Source organism: Monodon monoceros, unplaced genomic scaffold (genome assembly GCF_005190385.1).
Source record: "Monodon monoceros isolate NGI ecotype Baffin Bay Population unplaced genomic scaffold, NGI_Narwhal_1 Super_Scaffold_13, whole genome shotgun sequence".
NCBI lineage: Eukaryota > Metazoa > Chordata > Mammalia > Artiodactyla > Monodontidae > Monodon > Monodon monoceros.
Genome location: NW_021703769.1, coordinates 85929011 through 85951478, shown reverse-complemented (window position 1 = coordinate 85951478; position 22468 = coordinate 85929011). Strand labels below are relative to the sequence as shown.

The 22468-nt window shown below is 59.4% G+C and overlaps 1 protein-coding gene across 1 annotated transcript in view; it reads left to right on the top strand.

The window, feature by feature from the left end:
• The window catches only part of FAM20C (FAM20C golgi associated secretory pathway kinase), a 37305-nt gene extending 15988 nt beyond the window's left edge, over positions 1 to 21317 (top strand). The window contains exons 4-10 of the mRNA XM_029220164.1: positions 12205 to 12297; positions 12707 to 12822; positions 18130 to 18310; positions 18852 to 18961; positions 19118 to 19199; positions 19797 to 19856; positions 20403 to 21317. Coding sequence (XP_029075997.1) covers positions 12205 to 12297; positions 12707 to 12822; positions 18130 to 18310; positions 18852 to 18961; positions 19118 to 19199; positions 19797 to 19856; positions 20403 to 20652 — 892 coding nt within the window. The 3' untranslated portion in view covers positions 20653 to 21317. The remainder of the gene's footprint in view (positions 1 to 12204; positions 12298 to 12706; positions 12823 to 18129; positions 18311 to 18851; positions 18962 to 19117; positions 19200 to 19796; positions 19857 to 20402) is intronic.
• Positions 21318 to 22468: the final 1151 nt, after the last annotated feature.

Genomic DNA, 22468 nt, shown 5'->3' with positions numbered 1-22468 from the left:
GGCCCTGAGCAGGCCCTGCCCCTTGCTGGGGCGCCTCCCCAGTAGGACCGCATCCAGCTGTCGTGAGCACAGGCCCGGGGGAGCCCACTTGCTACAACCTCGTGGGGCGAGCTTCTCTGGGGCAACACAGGGCAGGAGTCGCAAGGGGCTTGACTCTGTGAGGTTATCTGTCCCTGGAACAGTTATGTGGGAGGCGACTGGAGGGGCTGGCTCTCCCCTGACACCTCCTCCCTCCCCCCTCCCTCCAGGGCTGGCAGGCAGAGGGGCTACGGTGGCGTTCTCCGTGGTCCCCACGTGGTCACCGCGTCCGTGGACCTGGGGCTCCGTGCCTCGTTATCAAAGCATGAAACCATTGCACGCTATTTCCACTCATCACTTTTACGAGGAGAGGATTTAAAGAGGCTCCCCTGGCTGCCAGAGCGGGAGCCATGGCCGCGTTTATACTGCAACACAGGTGCCGCTACAGCCTTGCACGCTTAGCGGCTATCCCAGATTAATGTGTAAAATGCAGTTTTGTTGTCCACGACCCCGTACTGCGTGTTGGTCTCCAGGACCGATTTATATATGAGTCAGACAGCGCCTCTCCTATATTTAATCTCTTTTGATGCTCCCGTCAGACATGCCGTATGGATCCTGTACAGCGGGGGCTGGGCTGCGAGCCACAGAGCTGCCTCCTTTGCTGAGAGAGGCAAGTGCCACCTCCTGGGGGCCCTGAGCTCCCCTGGGCCTCGGCGTCCTTGCCGGTAACAGGGGCCACACTAGGAGCACAGCAGGGCAGCCGGGCTGGCCGCTTCCTCTCTGAGCCACTGTGGGATTTAAGTACAGATGGGGTCGCTGGGTCGTTCTGGAACTCTGCACCCCACTGGCCTGGTCTCATTACCTCAGCTGGTTGCTGGCACCCAGAGTCCCCTTCCTGCACTTACCTTGGGGGAGGGCCCCACCTGCGCTCCATATCCGGGGCTGCCCAGTGCCCTGCAGTTTGTCCACAACCTCAGTTGACTCCCCACTGAGCCCTGGGTGTGACCCATCTATGTCTCCAGTAAGCACAGGGCCTAGTGGACTCAGGGGAGCTTCGGGCTCCAAACTCCTGCAGTTAACGTGTACAGCCCGGCAGGGGCACTGTGCGGGGCTCCCGCGGGCTCAGAGCAGCACCTGGTGTCCCCACGTGGCCCCTGCAGGAAGGAGCGGGAGCTCTGAGGCCCGTCCTGGCCTCTGCGGGTGGTGCAAACAGAAGACGTCCAGAGCTGCAGAGCCCAGTGTACCAGGCCCAGGGGGGCCTCCTCGGCCAGCACAGGCCCTGTGACGGGGGTGGGTGGACGGGTCCTGCGGTTAGCCTGTGAGGGTCTGAGCATGCAGGGGGCTCTCCAGCAGCTATTCCAGGTCCAGTCCTTGGTCTTTGGTGCATCTCCACGGTGCCCTCCCCATGCCACTGGGAGTGATGAACAGACACCATGTCTCACGTGGTTGATCACCTTACAGGCCCCCAGTTGTAGGGCACTTAGGTTGTCTCCAATTTCATGGGTTATTTTTATAGTCAGAAAGCCGTGGACTTTATTAATTGAAAAACTAGTAACAACCCATTACAGGCTTTTGAGAGACTCTCCCGAGCTTGTCAGCAGCAGAGCAGAGCTGTTGGCCCAGTGGAGGCTCGGGGCAGAGCAGCCAGGACCCCAGCTGAGCCTGCACAGCCACCCTGGGCTCTCTGCCCGACAGCACATTGGGGAGTCAGCTGTCCGCCTTCGAGATCCACCACCACTGCGAGTGAGTGTCTTGAGGAAACGAGAGGGCAGGAGAAGACTCTGGGGGACAGAGGGGCTCACCTGAGACGTGCGGGTTGTTGCCTGAGGAGCATGGTGCCGGGCCTCGGGGAAGGGTCTCTGGAGAAGGGGCTTCTCCCGCTCCAATCTTTGCTTCGCTTCCAGGGTCCACTGCAAGCCTTCTCCCCGGGGTCCAAGCGTCCCCGTGTCCCCATGTGGAGGACATGGTTGCCCCGACCAGCTGAGCTCCTAGGTCCCCAGGAAGGGCTGGCCTGATGCTGCCCAGTCAGAGGCTCCCAAGGGTCCGAGGCAGCACAGCACCACCGCCTCCCACGTGCCCTGGGCGCTGGCATGCTTGAGCGCTGGGAGGATTCATTGAGTTGGTCCCCACTGCAGCCCCCGGGGGCTCGTCATCCTAGCCCGTTCAGACAGGACCCAGAGGCCCAGGGAGGGAATGGCTGCCCGCAGAGCTGCGAGGCCAACGTCGTGGCCAAGGGGACCGCCCGCCCCAGGTTCCCGGGTGGCTCCATGTGGCTGGCCTGGCCATTATGCTGGGCCGCTACTGTGCGTGGGCTCGAGTGGCCAGGGCACGGTCACTGCGGCTCCCCAAACACCCTGCTGTTTCACCAGCGGCCACAACTCCCTGATTCGGGCGACCACGGCTGTTCCTGCAGCTGGGAGTTCCTTTGCTTGACGAAAGAAAAGAAAAAGGAAGCTACTGCAGGCAGGCAGGGAAGTGGGTAAAGGTAAGAAGTTAGTACAACCTGCAGAGGGCGCAGTTCCGGCCGCTGTCGAGCAGGTGGGGGGCTGTGCCGTCTCCCAGTCCCCCCAGCCTCGTCAGGACGCCCACCCCAGCTGACCATGACAAATGTTTCCTTGGAAGCTTCTGGAAAAGATTATCCCCTTTGCTCAAATCAAAGTAAGCAAGTCATTTTTTCTGAAAACATCCTCCTGAGCGGCAGCGTGGAGATTCTCCCTGGTGTTAGGGTCTCTGGGGGCCGTCACTGGGCTATCGTGAAAGGGGCAGAAGGTGAGAAGAAGGAAAGAAACTCTGGTCTTCATTCCCACATGCCAGAGAAGAAACCGAGTCGGGCATCTCAAGAGCAGTTTGGTCAGCTGGTTGTGTTTTACACCGTAAAAGGAAATTTTGCAGACCTGACATCTCCTTAAAAAGCCTCGAAAATAAGCTGGAATCGACCCTACGCTCGGGATTGACTTTGTTTTTCCTTCAGCAGGAAAAACAACATCACGGCAGTAGCCTTGGTGCTAAATATTTAATACACGGTTTAGTAGATTTGAACATCTTTTTTTACCTTGAATAAAAAGATGAGCAACGGAGGCTTAAGTACGGAAAGAAGAACTAGGGGCCTGTGTTCATGGTTGCCAGGGACAGAGCATTCATTTGCACTCTAATGTCATTCCTTAGTCACGTCCCCAAATTCCAGATGAGCTGACAGAAAAGTATTTAAAACACAATAGATCTTAAACTTTCAAGCAAATCTCTTCCCCCACCCCACCCCACCCCCCACCCCGACCCTTTGCTTTGGAACGCAAGTCTGAGTCACTGCAATTATTTTTAAATGGAAACGACTTCAGACTTTCTTTGCAGTTACAGATCTTTGAATTGTTTTTTAATTGGTTTTCATGAAATTGACCATAAGAGGTTTGAGTCTCTTCTGAGTTAATTTTTCCACCCAACCATAAGTGAGCAACTTGTCCCCTCTGTCCTACTTTGAAGAGCTGTCGCCATGTCTCTTGGAGACCCAAGGGGAGGGGGTCAGCGGGTGTGAAGGCCCCTCGTGATCACCTGATGGCGGCAAATCGCTGATTGGTCCTGATGCTCCGGCTGTGGCTCACGGCGTGGCCGGTCGAGGCATGGGCAGGTCTGTGGGCGAGTAACAAGATGCTGGGGGAACCCGTCCCTGGGTGTGGTCATTATGAGGCCCATAGCCTTCAGGGAAATCCTCCCCCCCAAAGAAAATAGGTTGGTAGGAGTGGACAACAGGTGCTGGAGGTTCTCAGTAGGAAGAGCGTGTTTTACCAAACAGACCCCCACCCCCGCAGGGGCCAGGACAAGCGTTGCCACAACTGGCAGGAGATACTGACGGAAAGGTCTCGCCGAGGTAGCTGCCAGGGAGCAGGCTCCTCTCCCTTCCAGAATGTCTACCAGCCGAAAACCTGATGCTAAACAGCTTAGTGTGTCTCCTTAATGACAGGGTGCTCGCTTGCTGCCGTGTGAGTGATGGGAAGATTGTCCGAGAAAGAAAGGCTGATTTCTGCCTCCTCGCCTGCGCCGGGTGAGCCCGGATCCACTGCGCATTTTGGAGGAACGAGCAAGCGTCTGTCTCGTTGGGTGTTTTGCCCCTGAGGTTGGCCCGGGGACGGGAGCCAGAGCCTCGTCCCTGCGGTGGCCTCTGCCCCCAGGACATCAGGCCACCTGGTTAGGACAAGGGTCTTTGCAGAAGTGATGGAGTCAGGATCTTGGGGCGAGGTGGTCACCTTGGACCCCTGGATGGGCCCGAAATGCAGTCACGTGTGTCCTTGGTTTGGACACAGAGAAATCAGAGGAGGGATATGGTGATGGAGGCAGAGCTGGGGCCGAGGAAGCTGGAAGAGGCTGGAGGGACCCGCCACCCCCGGAGCCCCTGGGGGGAGTGTGACCCGCCCACGCCCTGATTTTGGACCCCGGTCCTCAGAACCGTGAGGGGTGAACTCCTGTTGTGTGAAGCACGTCTGTGGGCATCTGTTACAGCAGCTGCAGGACACCCATCCACGCGCCTCCTGGGCCCCCAGCTCCTGGAACTAGGAGGAGGTGGTGCGGATACAGACGCCGCCAGGATCTCCGGTCCACGTGCCTCGCCCGGCTTTGCCGCTTCCCAGCACGTGACCCGGCTACAGTGCCTCACATGTGAGGTGGGTCTAGTCACACTGCCTGCCCCCCAGAGTCCTGACCTGCCTGCGTCAGTGCTAGAAAGTTCTACAGGAGGGTTTGCTGTCATCAGTAGCTTACTGACTAATGGATAGAAGAGGGTCAGAGGAGGCTGGGTGCACGGAGACCCAGGGGAGGACCCCCGGGAGCACCGCCGTCCGTCTGTGAGCATCTCCGGGGCTGAGCGGGTACCTGCAGTGACACCTGAAGGGGTGCCTTTCGCGATTCTCACGTGGCCTTGGAGACACTTGTTCGTTCTGCCTCTCTTGCTGGGCCTGGGATGCCGGTCCTTCTGCACGACACACAAGAGGTGTATGTGTGGCCCACCTCTCTCTGGGCCTCAGTTTCCCATCTGGGCTCAGGGATCTCGGGGACCCTTAGCTCTGACAAGGACACGGAAAAGCCTTGTGACAGCTGTGTGTGCCCTGGGCAAATTGCACCGTTGCCCTTTTTCCAAAGTTTCACCCAACGGTTTGCCGTTCTCTCTCCTGGCTCCCGCATCCCCGTTCAACTGGCCTTGGCTCGCCATGTACAACTCAGCACGGGTTGGTGGGGCAGCCAGCAGCAGGGGCACGGCGGGGCTCTGCTCCCCCTGGTGGCATCACCCCTGAGCCGTCTTACCTGCCCCACTTCACAGAGGCACCAAGGGCGCACCTGCTCCGTCAGCATGGAGAGGGTGGCAGCCCGGGCAGGCCTGTGTGAGCAGACCCTTCCCCACCAGTTGTCCTCCCCAGGTGTCCAGTGAAGAGAATATGGTCCAGCCCACTCCCCACCCCAGTCCCCCCATCTCAATCCGGGGGTCCCCTTGGACTAACGCAGGGCATTGGACCTCAGCGCTGGGCCCTGTATCGGGACCCCTCTGTTGGTGAGCTGAAACCTCTCACTGGCTGTGTCCTTGTCTGTAGGACGGGGGCCCTTCACAGGGGTCGTGAGGACTGAGAGAGTGAACGCACGGAAAGCGCTTAGCAGGGCGCTCAGCTCAGAGTAAGAGCTGGATAAATGTTGGCTTTTATTCCTTCGTGGGTTTGGGTCATAAGCTGCCAATTTACTCTGCTTTCAATCAAAGCAAAAGTTCTCTGTTTTCCCACAAGTTCAAGAATGCTGAGATGTTGACAGTAGCAGTGAGGTCAGCACGGGGGCTGTTGGTCTGTGGGAGGGGACGAGGGGTCTGACAGCTGTTAAGAGGGGTGCAGCGGTGCAGACCTGCTGGGAGCTGGGCCAAGCGTCTGGCAGGAACTGGACGCACTGGTGGGCCCTTCCTCCCACCAGGAACCAGGACCTTTCTTGGGGACATGGGGACGGTTCTTGCAGCCAAACCTCTGGGGCTGCAGCCCCTTGTCCCCTGTGAGCCTAGGCACCTGACCTGGCGGCTGGCAGCCAGCGTCTTCCGGCCTCGCTGTGCCCAGAGGCAGTTCTGATCCCAGAGGAAACGCAGGCTTTCGAGACCCACACCCGGAGCCATGTCTGACTTTGGGGCCTAAAGAAAGAGCCTAGGACTGGGTCAGACACCCGGGTCCTGACCCAGGGCCGGCCATTTCCAGCCATGTGACTCTGCAGACGTCACTCACCCTTTCCCAACCTCAGACGTCTGTGTCATTAAAACAGGGGCAAAGATCAGAGCCTTGAGGGGCGCCCCAAGCACAAATCGTGCAGCCCAGGGAGGGCACACGATGCGCGTCGGATTCTGCCCCCTCAGCTTATGTGAAAACAGAGGTACTTCTCTCGAAACGTTCTGCGTCACTTCTTAAAAGTGTAATGCATTTCAGCGTGACCAGATCTGGAGGAAGCAGACGGAATTTCACAACCTCTCCAAGGTTGCTAAATCACCGTGTCCTTTGTGCTGCTTTGGTGTTGCCAAAGATTCCATACGCCTTCCCTGTTCCTGTGGTAAAAAATTACCACAAATTTAGTGGCTTAAAGCAACACAAGCTTGGTCTCTTACGGTTCTGGAGGTCCGAAATCTAAAATGGATCTGTGGGCTGTGGGCTTCTGGAGCCTCTGGAGTTGGCTTTCTGCCGAGGAATGCAGGCGCCTCTAGAAGCTAGAGAAGGAAACAGATTTCCGCACACCCCCCCCCCCCCGCCAGAGCCTCCATCTTCAGGGCCGCCAGTGTAGCCTCTTCTGGCTTCAGATCTCCCTGTGCTTCCCTCTAATAAGGACCCTTTTGATGACTTAGGGCCCGTGCAGATAATCCAGGATAATCTCCTCATCTCAAGATCCTTAACTAAGTCACATCTGCAAAGTTCCTCTTGCCATTTAAGGTAGCCGTATTCACAGATTCTGGGGATTTAGATCACAGATTTCCTGGGAGAGGTCCACATAGCAGTCGTTCTCACTTTAGTATGAATAACCACAATCACGTAGTATTGTGCTTCCTTCCGAGCTAAGGGAAGTCCCTCTAAAGGAAGGGGGTTTGGGTGTGGTCAGCTCTGGAGAGGAAGGAGAGAGGGACATGCAGGAGGCCCCGAGAACTGGTCCCAAGCAGCCTCTCACTAGGGTTTAGCGGGTCTGGGCTTTGAGGGTATCAGGGACCGCCCTCCAGGGCCTGCTTTCTGGTGGCCTTGGGGCTCCATCGGACTGTCTGAGCCAGGTGGAGTGTGAAGTTCCAGGGTCTTCCTGACAGGAGGAGCGGACCCGGACCTTCCTCGGACCCTGGCCCTTCCCACTTCCACCAGTTTCTACCTTTCTTCCCTTTTCAACCCCAGTCGCCATTGCCAAGGCCATCTTTCACTTCAACAGACACCTAAATCCGTGGTTTGCCTCGTTCCTCAGCTGCTGTTTGACCAGGAAGTCATCAGCCTTAACACCTTTTCATTTCCCTGCCTTGCAGTCCCGAGGCCAGGGTGGGGGAGGGCCGTGACTCCTGGGCTGCAGGTGCCCTTCCAGGAAATGCTGGTCCCTGGCCCCTGGGCTCTCCGCCCCTCGTCAGGGCCAGCCCTCGGTGCTCAGCCAACTCCAGAGGGTCCGATAGCATCTCCTTTTCACATCTCCATGCTTCCCTCCCAGGAAGAAGCCTGGGGCGGGCCGCACCCCACACCTGCCCTCCTGCACCTGAGCACACCTTCCGCCGGGACACCTGGAGGAAGAAGAGGCTGCCAGGTGACCCTGTTCAGCCAAGTCCAGTCTCCTGCCTGGTGCTTTGGGTTCAGTAGTTTTCCAAAGTACCTGCTGTTCCCCAGTGCAGCCCAGGAAGTGGCAGGAAGGTGGCCGGCCCCCCATGGAGGGGACCATGGTCCACCTTCTCCCTACTCAGTGCAAGGAAAGAAATCCCAGTCTCTACAGTGGGACCGGTGCCCCTGGCCCCTGGTATCCCATAGACGCTCCCAGGTTATCCCTTGCTCAGCACCTGCGCCCTGAGATGTGCCAGCATCCTCCCCACAGCAGATAAATGGAACTCCAAGACTCCCTGAGTTCTCCCAGGCGTGAACTGGCTGGTAAGGACGCCAGGAGGTGAGCAGAGCTGCCTTCCTGTAAATGGCCTGGGGACAGAGGTCACCGGAAAACCCCAAGGCGGGAGATGGGAAGGTACCAGGAACTGTTCCGGAGCCTGGTCACAGTGCCTTCAGGAAGTGGCTGGGCTTTTCCCAGAGCAGCAGGGCTCAGAGCCACCTGCATTCCACGTGTGTGACCTGCTCAGAGGGGTGGGCCAGGGTGAGGGAGAGGGAACAAAGGCTGAAGCACTGGTGATGGTGATGATGGCCTGGCCGAGAAAGTGGAAGAAGGAAGGTCCACTGGGAGGGCAGGCAGAGAGCCCTGTTGGGTCAGGGGAGCCACGAGCTGAGTGGAGAGGCAGAGCCTGGGAGACAGAGGGCAGAGGAGGACCCAGGGGTGAGGATATACGGGCAGAGGGACAGTCGGAGGGAGCAGAGAGGCCTCAGAAAGGCCGTCCTCTAGATCTGCACTGTCCAGGACAGTAGCCACCAGCCACATGTGCCTGTTTATGTGTAAGTTAATTAAAATAAAATGTGAAGGTTGGGTCCTGTGTCCAACATCTGGGTGTGCCTGTGAGGTGTAGAGCATGTCCATCACCGAGGAAAGTCCTGCTGGGCTGGGGAGGGCAGTGCAGGCCACGCTGAGAAGCAGAGTCAGTGACCCGGAGCCCCTGGGTGGGGTGAGAATGGCCGATCCCCTGGCAGCACGGGCGAGAGCTGTGCCGCCAGCCCCAGGCATGGCCCCGGGGACTCTGAGGGCCCACAGCTTCGTACGTTTTTGTAGGGCTCTCTTTGAGGGGCTCTGCCCTAGGAGCTGGTGGTGAGTTCTGATGTATTTTCCAACGAAAATAATTCTTAATTCCACGACAGACTGAAAAAATAAAAGGCCGGGGACGTATCGGGTGGGGTTTGCAGGCTGTGCAACTGGGAGACGCTGCCTTGCGGGGAGGGCTGTTCTGGGGTCTGCAGGGAAGAAATCTGACTTAAATCTGCACCAGCTCTCTTCCAGTTTAAACATCAAAGTCCGTAGAACCAGTGTTGTGTAGACAGTGCTGGGCTCGGCCAGGGGTTCTCAGTTGAGTCAACCACCACCTTCAATCTCAGAAATACCCAGTCCTCCAGCCGCTGCAGACCCAGAGCATGGGTGGCTTCCAGTGAGGGAGGCTCACATATTTAATTCGACCCACAGTGTTTTTCAAAAAAGGAAATTTACTTGCCAGCATTTAAAAGTCAGGAGATTCCACCAGGAAGCCTGAACTTGGTTTCCTTGATGTCTCAGGAGCCCTGGCCAGCGTGGCCTTGCCTTCTCCCGGGTGCTGAGCAGTCCCCACCCTGGGTGCCAGCCCCCTGCAGGGTCTGTGACTGGGAAATGCACGCCAGCCACCTCCAGCTCAGCCAGGTGACTAGGTGGCCTGTGCCTCGGTCACCAGCAGCCGTCTGCAGGGTATCCCTAAGTGGCTCACAAAGGGACTGGTGCAAGGCCAGGGTTGTCCCCAGTCAGAGTCCTGCCCAGGCCAGAGTTAACACCAGCTGGAATCGTGAACACTGGTCTGTTCCCAGAGTCACAAGCTGGTTCTGGAAAGGCTGATTCAGGTGACATTTGGGGAAGCACGGGGAAAGGGGCGAGTCCCGTCAGGAGCTCTGAGAGCACAGGGAGCGAGGGAGCCCCCAGTGGATGTGCAACCCACTGGACTGAGGCCTGGGTCTGGTCCTCCCCACGTGGCCTCAGTTTCCTGAGGGTGGCTCTCCAGCACTCAATACCTGTGCGTGTGCCTGGGTGCTTAGCAGTGATGTCGGCTGGCGGTTGGGTCCAGATGCTTGGGGTCAGGTGGTCTCTGGCCAACTCAAGCTGCATTTTGGGGAGTAAGGACTCAGGGAAGCCAGGCTGGGAGAGTTACCTGGGGAAATGTGGTGAGTCTCCTGTCGCTGGCGCATTCAAGCCCGTACTGGACAGCCTCCGCCTTGAGTGGGAGGTGTGGGCCAGATCATGGGAGGCCCTTGACTCTCGCCCGATCTGTGTTTCCCAGCTCAGAGAAGATCGCTGGCATTTGGTAAATTCTTATTAGGCTGAGGGTTGGGTTTCCTCCCTGGGTGCCGCCAGGTGGCCTCCTGGGGAAATTGTCCCCAGCGGTGGAGGCGGGGCCCGGAACGGACCTGGATCTCATGCAGGGAGTGTGTTTGCTCCCACATGACTTTGGACAGTGGGCAAACGCCCCAAAATGTGAGGTCAAAGCCTGGCCCTCACCGTGTTTGCCCCCAGCCGCCTGCTAAGCACTGATGTCTGCAGGGTGACGTCCACCCTTCAGCAGAGTCCTGCACGTGGCCTCCTGTCCCTTGGCCAGGTGGAGGGGCTGTCTGCCGCTCACGGTGGGGCTCGGCGCGTTAGAGCCGACAGGCTCCTGGAGCCCCTTAGTCCTCACATCCTGGGGGGATGTGGAGTCCGCGGAGGGCCAGGCGGTGCTCCCCTCGCCCCACACACTGCGATGGGGGCGCCCAGCGCAGCGCAGGAGCAGCCGGCGGCCCGGCAGGGCTTCCCGGAGGTGGTGTGGGGTGGAGCACGCTGCTGTCTGCTCACCAGCCTGGGAGGGGAGGGACCAGCAGTGGCCGTGCTCACTGTGGCAGCGTGGAAGGCTTGTGAAGGAGCTGCCTCAGGCGGCAGGGGGACTGCGCTGAGAGCTGAGAGCTTAGCCAGCAGTCCTCACAGTTGCAGAGAGTGGCGCTGTGCCGCGAACCCCGTGGACAAGGCTGCAGCACTTGCGAGCCTTCGCGGTGCTCACGTGCGCTCCAGTGGGGCCGTTACCCAGACTCCAAACTCCTTTGACTGAGGACCCCTTTTGTGCTGGGAGCCTGAGGGCCTGGTGGGGTGGGACACACATTTGGGAATGCCGACTGAGCCACTGGGAGACATGGAGGGAAGGCTTTTCCAGGAAGATGGAACAGCAGAGCGGAGGCCTCAGAGCAGAGGCCCAGGAGACAGTGTGGCGATCTCAGCTCCACTCAGGGACATGGTAAGACCCAGGGCAGGGGCGGAGGCAGGCCACTGGTGCCCTGGGGACACGGACGGCGGTCACCTTGTGGGCTTCAGAGACGGGTTCTGCAGTCCTCGTGCCTCCTGCACACCCCCGGGGAGCCCTCTGTCCAGGCAGCGGCCGGGCAGCGACAGCAGGTTGGGGTCAGTTTGCACAACCTGACCCGGGCCCCGGCTCACACCCGGGGAAGTCGCTTGCTCAGGGCGGGTCCTCTGCTGCCTGGCCATCCTCACCAGCAGCCTCTCACGAGAATCTGCATATGGTGGGCGGTGGGGGGGGGGGGTGTTGATCATCATTTAATAACCAGCCCCTGTGGTTATTAAAGCCTGATGGGCAGAGTCTGCCGATTTCCACAGTGCAGACACTTCCAGGCTTCAGGCTCCCCGCACGAGGTCGCCGAGGTGGGCTGGGAACAGGTGTCCCAGCACGGGTTTCCACCTGCAGACAAGAGGAGCAGCCTCAGCTCAGGAAATAGCTGGGACATCGTGAGATCTAAGTGGTTATTCTTTTTTTTTGTTTTTTTTGCGGTAGGCGGGCCTCTCACTGCTGTGGCCTCTCCCGTTGCGGAGCACAGGCTCCGGATGCGCAGGCTCAGCGGCCATGGTTCACGGGCCCAGCCGCTCCACGGCATGTGGGATCTTCCCGGACCGGGGCACGAACCCGTGTCCCCTGCATCGGCAGGCGGACTCTCAACCACTGCGCCACCAGGGAAGCCCTAAGTGGTTATTCTTAAATGCAACTTATTTAGCTGTAGGTTTATATAATTTTATTTATTTTTATTTTTTTTTTGGCCGTGCCATACAGCTTGTGGGATCTCACTTCCCCAACCAGGGATTGAATCCGCACCTTCGGCAGTGAAAGCTTGGAGTTGTAACCATTGGACCACCGGGGAATTCCCTATATAATTTAATTTTTAACAATGACTACATTTAACAACTTGTTCCCAGAATCCTTGGGAATTCGACAGTCAGCTCCCCGGAGTTGGTACGATCCACACGCCCCCTTCCACTGGGAGGACTTCTCTTTGATAAACTTCTGTTTTGTTCCATTTTCTCCAGGCAAATGAGGGAGCAGGAGACACCCCCTGACTTCTTCTATTTCTCCGATTACGAGAGGCACAACGCAGAGATCGCTGCCTTCCACCTGGACAGGTGAGCCCTCCCGCCGGCACCCTCGTGGCATTGTCACCCCATGGCCGTGCCCTGCTGTGTGCCTGGCCGACAGGAGTTGCCCAGGTAACCCAGGGTAGAGAGCCAGCCGTCGGGAATAAAGGGGAGAAAAGAGGAGACTCACAGGGCATCAGCCTCTCTGGCAAGACCAAAGGTCATGAGTCTCGCAAAACTGGGCTCCTTCCCTCCGTGATCACCTGTCTCAGGGCAGCTCTGCCAGCAGAATGCAAATTCTTTCTGGCCTCACAGGCCCCTTGCTGCTGGGGAGGAGGGTGGGCAGCCGACGTGAGGGGTCTGGGCCTAATGGAGGAGAGTGAGGTGTCCACTCAGCTCCGGTGGGAGCGGCTGGAGGGTACGGAGGTGAGGACTCCTTTCCCTGTCCTTCTGCCAGGATCCTGGACTTCCGCCGGGTCCCTCCCGTGGCTGGTAGGATGGTCAACATGACCAAGGAGATCCGGGACGTCACGCGGGACAAGAAGCTGTGGAGAACCTTCTTCATTTCCCCAGGTAACCTCATTCCCCAGGTAACCTGCCCCTGCACCGCGTGCCACACACCCTAAGTCTAAAAGTCTTGATCGTTCCTGACTCCGCCCCCCGGGCTGGCATAGATGTTGTTTCTACCAAAGGCAAAAGGAAATTCGTCACCTCTTCGGGGGTCTCCTTCAGGTGGTCCGGCCAGAGGGGAACTCCGTTCTTTGGACTCCCCCAGATTTAAAACACCCCAGCAAGACCCTCCCATAGTGGCAGGGGCTGTGCTGCGCCCCCCTCTTCCACCAAGTGCCGGCGGGGAGCAGCGACTTCACCTGGTCCCCTGGAGGGTTGACACTGGTTCCCCTTGCACTCGGGTACCCTGCACGCTCCATGTACCAGGAGGTGCTGACGTTTATGAAAACCTTCAAGACTTCATATTATAAACCTTAAATGTAAGTCACGCTCTGCTGAGTTACCTGCCCCAGCCTGTTTCAGATGTGGTACTTGGGGCTCCACGATCCGCCCATCCCTTTCCCAAGCACTTCCTTTGCGCCAGGCCCTGCGCTGAGCTGTTCCAGGCGCCCACGCTCACTAGGCTTGAGCCATGGAGAACTCTCTTGTATTTCATCTTGGAACATTTTGAGTTGTCCCAGTGATGCCGGCAAGCAGAGTGGAGTGGCCCAGCTGGGACACCGAGATCCACAGAGTGGACCTCGCCCCCCGCTCCCCTGCAGGAATGCCTCGGCCATGCCTGGCACCCACCCCAGTTAGTTCATGCCAACAGAAGCCACATAAGGCCCTGGATTGTCTGTGTCTGAAGACCTGCTGGCGAATAAAAGCCCGGCCTAGAAACTCCTTTCTTGTAGACTGATGTTCAGATTGACATGCTCGGCACGCTTCTCAGCTGCATTCATAAATTCATCAGAACTGAGGCCCACACGTCCTTAATTTCATGAAGCTCCATGTTTGCCATCCATTGCTCACCGAGAGCCTCGTCTGGCTCCTCAGAGCCCATAAAGAGAGGAAAGTAGGGCAGAAACCCACCCACCCGCCCAAGGCAGGAGGGTTCTCATTCCCTTTTGTGTCAGTGTCTCACCCATGTGACCAGAAACCAAAGGGCAAAGTGAGAGCCTGTGCGTCGGGAGGGGTCTTTGAGGGCTTTCCGGGGTCGCCTTGCCTGTGCCCGAGCCGCGTGGTTGGGTGGGACAGGCCTGTCCGGGGGCGTGTGCCCCTGCCTCTGTCATGGCACAGGTGGGAAGGTTCAGGTGACGCAGCCACAGCGGCAGGCGCCCCAGCCTCGCCGAGCACCTGCGTGGGATTCCTCTCTCAGGCCCTGGGGTGGCCCATCGTTTCCACATCCCCATTTTTAAATGGTTTAACTGACGTTTGGAGTCTGAACTATCCCCACGTTCGAGATGGTGACCGTGTCCGTCCCCCAGAGTCCCCTCCCGCCCCTGCGTCCCCCCAGATGGCCTGGGGCCCACCTTCTATCTGTGGATTGGGTTGCTTCTGCCAGTGGAGGCTGGGTGGCCTTGGGCCTGTTCTTTGTCTTTCCCTCGACGTGGTTATTTTGAGAGTCACCCACACTGTTGCCTGTCCCAGCATTTTCTCTTTCATTTCTGAGCTCTGCCCCGACAGTTGAGGGCCCTGAGCGGAAGGGATGATGTAACCTGCCACAAGGAAAGGGAGGGATTGAAGTTTGAAATCTTGAGAAAGGGACACAAATCAAGGGGTTTCTGCGCTGGATTCCACTTCCTCTGGGGCAGAGGGGCCTCCGAGTTGATGTCCGCTCCGTGTTCTTCTGGGGAAAGGCAGCCTTAGCCTGGGCTTTGAGTGGGGACTCCTTTCTACAACCAGAAGATGGAGTCAGTTGTTAGCCTAAGCAGATGAGCTGAGATGCTGGCGTCCCACCCTGTCCTCCGCACGAATCATGACTGTCGGTCTCCCTGGTTGTCCCCGAGTACACAGCCTCATGCCGACACCCGTCCTCACCCTGAGCAGAGCCGTCACTCTGACTGTGGTCGGTCCTGACAGCTGGACCCACTTGGGTTCCCAGCTCCCAGCTGCTCTCCCAGGCCCCGCGGGTTTCTCCGAGAATCCTGCTTGGCGCCCGAGTTCCCCGCCTGGGTCGCGCTCCTGAACACTCTCCTCGGAGCAGCTGGCTGCAGGCTCAGCTTGGCCTGCCACTCCTGACACCCACCCTCTCTGACCAGACTGTTTGTGTCCCCACCGCCCCTGCTCTGTCAGCCAGATCTCTTCCTGAAAGCCCTGGCAGAGGTTTGCTTTTCTCTTAAGCAGCCAGCTTTGACCTCATTTTGGAAAATGAAATCTGTCGGGATTCATTTGGACCACTTTGGCTCTGCTTGCACTCCTGCACCCATCGGAGGCCAAACTCGCCATAGATGCCGAGCTTCCCTGTAGACTTTAATCCACGCCAGCTCCCTTCCACCTCCAGGGGCCTGGGGGGGTGGGGGGGGGCAGGGAGCCCGGGGGGTGAGAGGTGGAGGCGGCCCTCCTGCCGGCGGGCCCAGGGCAGCAGTGAGCGGCCGGAGGTGCAGGGCTACGTTGGACTGTGGGACAGCCGAGTGCCTGCCACCGTGGGGCTGCGCGGAGGCCAGCGGCCGGAGCCCACGTCTTCTACGGAACACGTTCCTCGTGCTTTCCCAGCAGATTCCTATGGACGTGCCTCATATCCTGGGATCAGCCCGTCCTCCTGTGCAAATTCTGTGGGCTTCTACAGGGGCCCCGTGTGAACCCCCCAGGAGCCTCTCCTGCCCCCTCCCAGCCACTCAGCCCCACCTTTAAATCGGCCCTTTTCCTGCCATGTCGGCCGCGGTCTGGCTGGGTGGTCACTGGGCCTCTGTCCACACACTGTGGTCAGTGCCCAGTCAGTGTCCCACTGAGGGCCAGAGGGGTTCCCAGAACTGCACCCGGGCATCCTCAGCACCCCCCTCAGAAGCCCTGCCCCACGTGACATCTTGGCAGCCTCCAGCCGGCAAACCCCTGAAACATTCAGAGAACGGCGCACCTAGACCGTCCGGGACCCTCAGGCTGGCAGGTGTTGGTCCTCTGATCGACACTGATCCTCGCAGAGACGAGGCTCCCTGCACAGGCAGCGCATCTCATCCAAGTCCTCTGGGGCTGGAGCAGGCAGGCCCTCCTGGCTACCTGGCCCCGGCCACCCCCAGCTGTCTGTCTGGAGTGTCATTATAAGATGAGCCAGGACTGCCTCCTCAAGCGCCCTCCTCTCCACATGCAGGGCACTGCCGTGACCGGCCCCTCACTCCTCCCTCGGGTCACAAGTTTAACACTCAGCCTCAAAACTGCTGCAGCCCCCGTTCAGGGGAGACCGAGGCACAGAGAGGTGAAGGGCCTTCCCCGAGGCTGCCCAGCTGAGAAGCTAGAGGCTATGGGCTATCGGAGCCCCACCCTGGACGTCCCTTTAGAGACTGGATTTGGGTCTCTGATGAAGAAGAGGCCGTGGGCCCAAGGGACTGCCTGTCTTTTCACATGAGTCCATCTAAAGCCAGTGTAGGCTGTTAGAGGGACCGATTCCAGGGCTCAGAAAAGTATTTTCCTCCTGACAATGGGCTGAGATTGAACTGTGTCTCCACAGACGAGACCTCAGGCTGATCTTTCTTTGATCGCCTGACAGTCATCACTCAGCAGCAGCTGCGAGATCCTGAGGTGGGGGGGGGGGGGGGGGGGGGGGGGGGGGGGGGGGGGGGGGGGGGGGGCAGGGGGTGTGTGGGAGCTGCTCCCATCCCCGTGTCCCGACCTGGCTGAGACTCTGCGTGTTCAGAGGAGCCACCGAGCCTGCGCTTCCATTCCAGGGGGTGTGACTGCTGTCTGTAGCCAGAGAAGGTCACAAGTGTCACTCGGGCAGGCTGTGCAGCAGGAGGGGGGACCCCTGGCCCTGGAACCAGCTGTTCGCACAGGGAGGGAAGGGGGCCTGCAGTGGTGCCTGGGGCCCTGGCCCTGTATTTCTGCACACCCCAGGCTTGGGGTTTGTTTCCCCAGCAAAGGAAGGAAGTGGTTGACCCTGAGGACATGGTTCGGTTGGTAACTGCACGGACAGACCCACAGCGCCCAGCACTGAGGTGTGGCTGCGGCCTGCTCCCCGCCCAGTGCTTCTCAAATCACTCTTCTCTGTGGGGGTATAATCCACACGTCGTCAAGCCAACATTTGAAGTGTGCCGCTCAGTGGTTTTTAGTACATCCTCAGTGCTGTGCAAGTCACTACTATCTGGTTCCAGGACATTTGCTCACCCCACAGAAACCCCTCCCCTATTCAAAGTCACCCCCGCTCTGCCCGGCAGCTGCCATTGTCTCCCCATGGGTTTGCCTGTTCCCGGTGTTTCACGTGAGCGGTGTCTGGCTTCATCCACTGGGCGTAATGCTCACGGTTCATCCACGTGGTAGCAGGTGTTACACTTCATTCCTTCTGTGGTTTAATACTGTTCCACTTTATGGATGAACCGCGCTGTGTTTATCTGCCCATCCCTTGACGAGCACGTGGGTTGGTTCCACTCTGACTGCCGGAATGGCCTGCTGTGAACATCTGTGTGCAAGTGTGTGTGTGGATGTGTCTCCATTCCTCTCGGGCGTGCGCCTGGGAGTGGGATGGCCGGGTCATGTGGTAGTTCTGGGTCCAACTTACTGACTGTTTTTCGCAGCGGCTGCACCATTTGACATTCCCACCAGCACTGTGTTAGGGATCCAACTTCTCCACACCCTCAACACACTAGTTATTATCTGTTCTTTTGATCAAAACTATCCTACTGGTTGAGAAATTGTGGATTTGGTTTGCATTTCCCTGGTAACTAACGCTGTCGAGCATCTTTTCGTGTCCTTGTTGGCCATTTCTATATTTTCTTTGGAGAAATACCCTTTGAATTCCTTTGCCCATTTATTGACTGGGTTGTTCATCTCCTCATTACTGAGACGTAAGAGCTCTTCTGTGTGCAAATACTGGATGCTTATTAGCTTACAGTTTGCAAGCCTCTCCCCCCCGGCTGAGTCACTTTTTTTTCTTGGTATGAGGGCCTTTTTCAAGCCACTGGACAGAATCCCCACAGACTCCAGACTTAGTTTCGAGGGTAACGAGGAAGAGCCCGGGTTCAGGTCCGAGCTCTGAGTCCCGAGCTGTGTGGCCCCAGGGTCTGTGATGCGGGGTTGGAGCAGGCGGCTGAGGTCAGGCGTGAGAGTGTGGGTGAGCCCTGCCCAGGGGAGGGACGAGTCGGATGTGGCGCAGACATGCTGGCCCAGGGTGGATGTCCGGGAGGGGCCGGCACGGGGACGCTGCCCGAGTGGCCCCACTGCCTGCGTGTCCCCCACCCACAGCCAACAACATCTGCTTCTACGGGGAATGCTCTTACTACTGCTCCACGGAGCATGCCCTGTGCGGGCGGCCAGACCAGATCGAGGGCTCGCTGGCCGCCTTTCTGCCTGACCTGGCCCTGGCCAAGAGGAAGACCTGGCGGAACCCCTGGCGACGCTCATACCACAAGCGCAAGAAGGCAGAGTGAGTCGGGGGCACGTTGGGCGGGGACTCCAGGATCCTGACTCCCCGGGGTCTCCGGAGGGCTGGCTTCTGCCCGACCTGCAGCAGGGAACAAGCTCGGTGTGAGGAGTGGCAGGGCCAAGTGTGTGGGAGCAGATGACCAGAAAGGGCCCCTCACTTGGGAACTGGGTGCTCACTGGCCGCTGGGATCTGTCCGTGTTAAGACGAGGCTTCAGACCTCTGCTCTTCTTGCAAGAGAGACACAGTCCCTCCAGCCACGGAGACGTCCTTGCAAGTGTGCTGTCCAGGCCCCCCCCCAAATACGTGGCATCCGCGTGCTGTGGCTCCATCACCTCCCAGCCCCATGCTCCTGTTAATGCAGCCTCAGCCCACCGCTGGTCAGTATCATCTTCCCACAGTCTGTTCTGCGGTGACACCTTTTCTCACCCGGTGCCTCTTGCTGCCCCGTGAACCCGGTGTACTGAGCTGGGCAGCCCCAGAGGTTGGTTGGGTCCTCCTGTCTACAGGGGAGCCCGCTCTTCTCATGCCAGCTCCCCTGCAGGTGGGAAGTAGACCCTGACTACTGCGAGGAGGTGAAGCAGACGCCCCCCTACGACAGCAGCCACCGCATCCTGGACATCATGGACATGACCATCTTCGACTTCCTCATGGGTATGTCCGGGGCCACCGGCCTGCCCTGGGAACGCCTGACACAGATCCAGCCACCGTGGTCCTGCTTGTACTCGGTTCTGCCAGCTTGGAGGCCAGACGGGGGAGGGAGGGGACGCCTCTGAGCTGCACAGGCTCCCAGCAGGCTTGTCCCTACAGGAAACATGGACCGCCATCACTACGAGACCTTCGAGAAGTTTGGGAACAAAACGTTTATCATTCACTTGGACAATGGGAGAGGGTGAGTCCTTCCAGACGCAGCGAAGGGCTGGCCGTGTCCCCACCCAGACCTGGGGGAGCAGGCGCTCTGTGGGGAGGGACGGCACAGCCCCCAAAGGCCCCCCTATGTGACGCAGGGTTCTGGCCAGGACTCCTGTGAGCCTGTGAGCTGGGGAGACTGAGGCCTGCAGTGGGTGTGTGTGCAGGGGACAGACCACTCCAGCGGTCAGAGCTGCAAGTTCTCAGACGCCTCAGGGGAATCAGCTCTGGGCACCTGGGCAGTTACGTCTGTGGGTCACTCGTTCCCAGCTGTAGAAGACAGCCCTGCAGCTAGACTCTCGGCTGACCCGCCCTCGAGCCTTCTCCACTCAGCCTGCCCAGGACTCACCCCTTCGAACCTCTGCTCAGTCCAGTGGCCAGAAGGTCAGGCCGCTTTCAGGCACCTGCCTCGTCCCAGGCCCTGCACCCAAGGCTGGAGAGCAGGGGCCAGGCCCCCGCAACGCCAGGCAGGGCCCACGCGGGCACCGCCTGCTCTGATGCTCCCGTCCCAGTGCCCGGGCTCTGCGCACGGTGTCCCCCTGCGAGTGGCCTCTCCATAGCTCTGTTCTTCTTCCCGTAGGTTTGGAAAATACTCCCACGACGAGCTTTCCATCCTGGTGCCTTTACAGCAGTGCTGCAGGTGCGGCTCTGCCCCTCCCCGAGGGCCCCACCCCTGGGCTGGCCCTGTCACTGCACAGGAGGCCGGATGCTGCTGCAGCCGCGGCCTTCCTGTCCCACCCCGGCAGTTCCCAGAGCTCCTCCGGGACCCAGCTCCTTGTCACCGCAACAGCCCACCTTGCAGCAGGAGACACCGAAGCCCCGGCTCCCACTCTGCCACCTTTCTCGGGGCTCCCAGCCCGGCCCCTCCTTTAGCAGTTGGGGAAACAGGCTGTGGGGCTAAACATCTGCTCGGCCCCGGGGCAGCTCCGTGTCGCCTGGCCCAGACAACGAGCAAGCCAAGCCGGGGCTGCCTCCCTCCCCGCTACCGTCTGCCGGGAGTAACAGGGGCCCGTTGGACACCGCTGGGCCCACCCGGGCCCCTCCTGGAGGCAGGACCCTCACCGCGTGCTTCTGAGAGGCCGGGGCTGGAGTGGGCCAAGGGCTGGGCCGGCACCGCGCTCCGGGCGGCTGCAGCGACGGCCAGGCTCTTCCTCCCAGTGCCGGCCTGACGCCATTCTCCCCGCAGGGTCAGGAGGTCCACGCACCTGCGGCTGCAGCTCCTGGCCAAGGAGGAGTACAAGCTGAGTCTGCTGATGGCCGAGTCCCTGCGTAGGGACCGCGTGGCCCCCGTCCTGTACCGGCCGCACCTGGAGGCTCTGGACCGGCGGCTGCGCGTCGTGCTGCAGGCGGTCAGGGACTGCGTGGAGAAGAACGGGCTGCCCGCTGTCGTGGAGGACGACCTCAGCCCCGAGCACAGAGCCTCTGCCGGGAGGTAGTGACCGCGAGCCGTGGCCAGGCCAGCTGCCGGGGCACACGGGCCAACGCAAGAGCGGACGGGCTGCCCGGGGACGCGTGTCCTCACTTTCCAGACCAGGGCGGGCCGGCGGGAGCGCACTCCGCCCCCGTGGACAGAGGCGGCCTGGCGGCGGCCCACCACCCTTTTGTATGGAAAGGAAGGCTTTACTTACTATTTTGTATTTATACCTGGTGTAAATGTACATAAATAGAGACGTCTATGCAGACCCCGACCACCCAGCAAGTCACACGGAGGGCCACCCGGCAGGGCCAAGTGCCCCTGCGAAGGGCTCCCCCTCTGGACCGAACGTACAGTAAAAACTCTCCTCCCTGCCCGGGGCTGAGGTGTCTGGGGCTGCAGGAGGCTCCTGAGGCTGTCACGGACTCCCGTCGACAGATGAACACCGCGTAGCTTTTGGGCGACGTGAAGGACCAGTCGTTACCTGGCTGCCCAGGCTGCCTCGGAGCACCTGCTGACTTGCTTCGCAAGCCTGTGCACGTGTGTGACACAGTCATGTGGCCGGGCAGCTGGTTACTTTCACGGCATTTTCGTGGAATAGTTTGCAATGTGGTAAAGGTGCAATAAAGATTCAGCAAGTGTGTGCTGGGGCCTCGCTGGGGTCTGGGTCCCTCACTCCGTGGTGCTTAGCTGCCTGTCCACCCGCCCACCAAAAGAGTGAGTCCTAGAACCAGGTGTGGCCCAGTGTCCGGGCTGGAAGGAGGGGCTTGACGCAAGGCCTGAGGTGGGCCTTGGTGTGGCGGAGACGGCCTGTCCCACTGTTGCTGCAGCTGCTCCCGGGGAGCTGAGTGGAGATCCCTGAAGGTGCGCCCCAGAGTCTCTACAGGCCTGGCAACACGTGGGCACCGTGTTTACCCAGCAGGAGCCAGGACAGTGGTGGCTGGACTGGCCACGGGGACGGCGAGGGAGGGGCTGAGCCAGGGGTGGCCTGGGAGAGCCAGCTCCCCAACGCCCTGCTGGAGGGAGGGGACACTGGCCTCCTCCTGGCCCGGAGGCTGGGGCTTGTGGGCGGGGCCCAACCCTGAGGACTCACGTGAGGACTCGCGTGAACCCCGGTTCATGAAGCAGAGAAATCACAGCCCCTGTGCCTTTTACTGGGGGTTCCCTCAGCTGTCACCCCACAGGTCTCCCCGTGCGCACGGGAGGGGAGACCACGTGCGGATGCGGGGAGGACACGGCCGTCTGCAATCCGGGAGAGAGGCCTCACCAGAAACAACCCCAGAACAGAGAGAAGAGTCTGTGTTTCAGCTGCGCCCTCTGTGGCGTCCTGGTGCGGCACCCAGGGCATGATTAGAAACACATGTGGTCTTTGCCCCGTGTTGCTGACACAAAGCTTCTCAGTCCCTCAGAATTCCCTGAGCTAAAGACAAAAGAAGAAGGGTGTGGGGGAAGCCAGTTATGGGGGTGACAAAGAAGAGCAGAAAGGGGGGTGTGGTGGTTACGTGGATTTCAATCTGGGCTTCTCCCCAGTAAGAGTCTCTCCTGATCCAGAGCCACCCCCATTCAGGTACAGAGAGAGAGACACGTACAGGGGGAGATTTCCTTAACAGTGCGAACGTCCCTCCCAAAAGGGCAATTTCTGCTCCATTGTTTCTCAAAATAATCAGCTCAAAATAATCGTTACGCCAAAGAGGCACACGTTAGGTGACATCGGCTTCCCCTCAAAGGCCAAGCAGTGTCACAAAGGAGGTTCCGAGCTCTGCAGAGCTGCCCAAGAGGCCCAGAGCTGGACAGCAGTTAAAGCCATGGAGACAGGTTCGTTCAGCACCATTGCAATG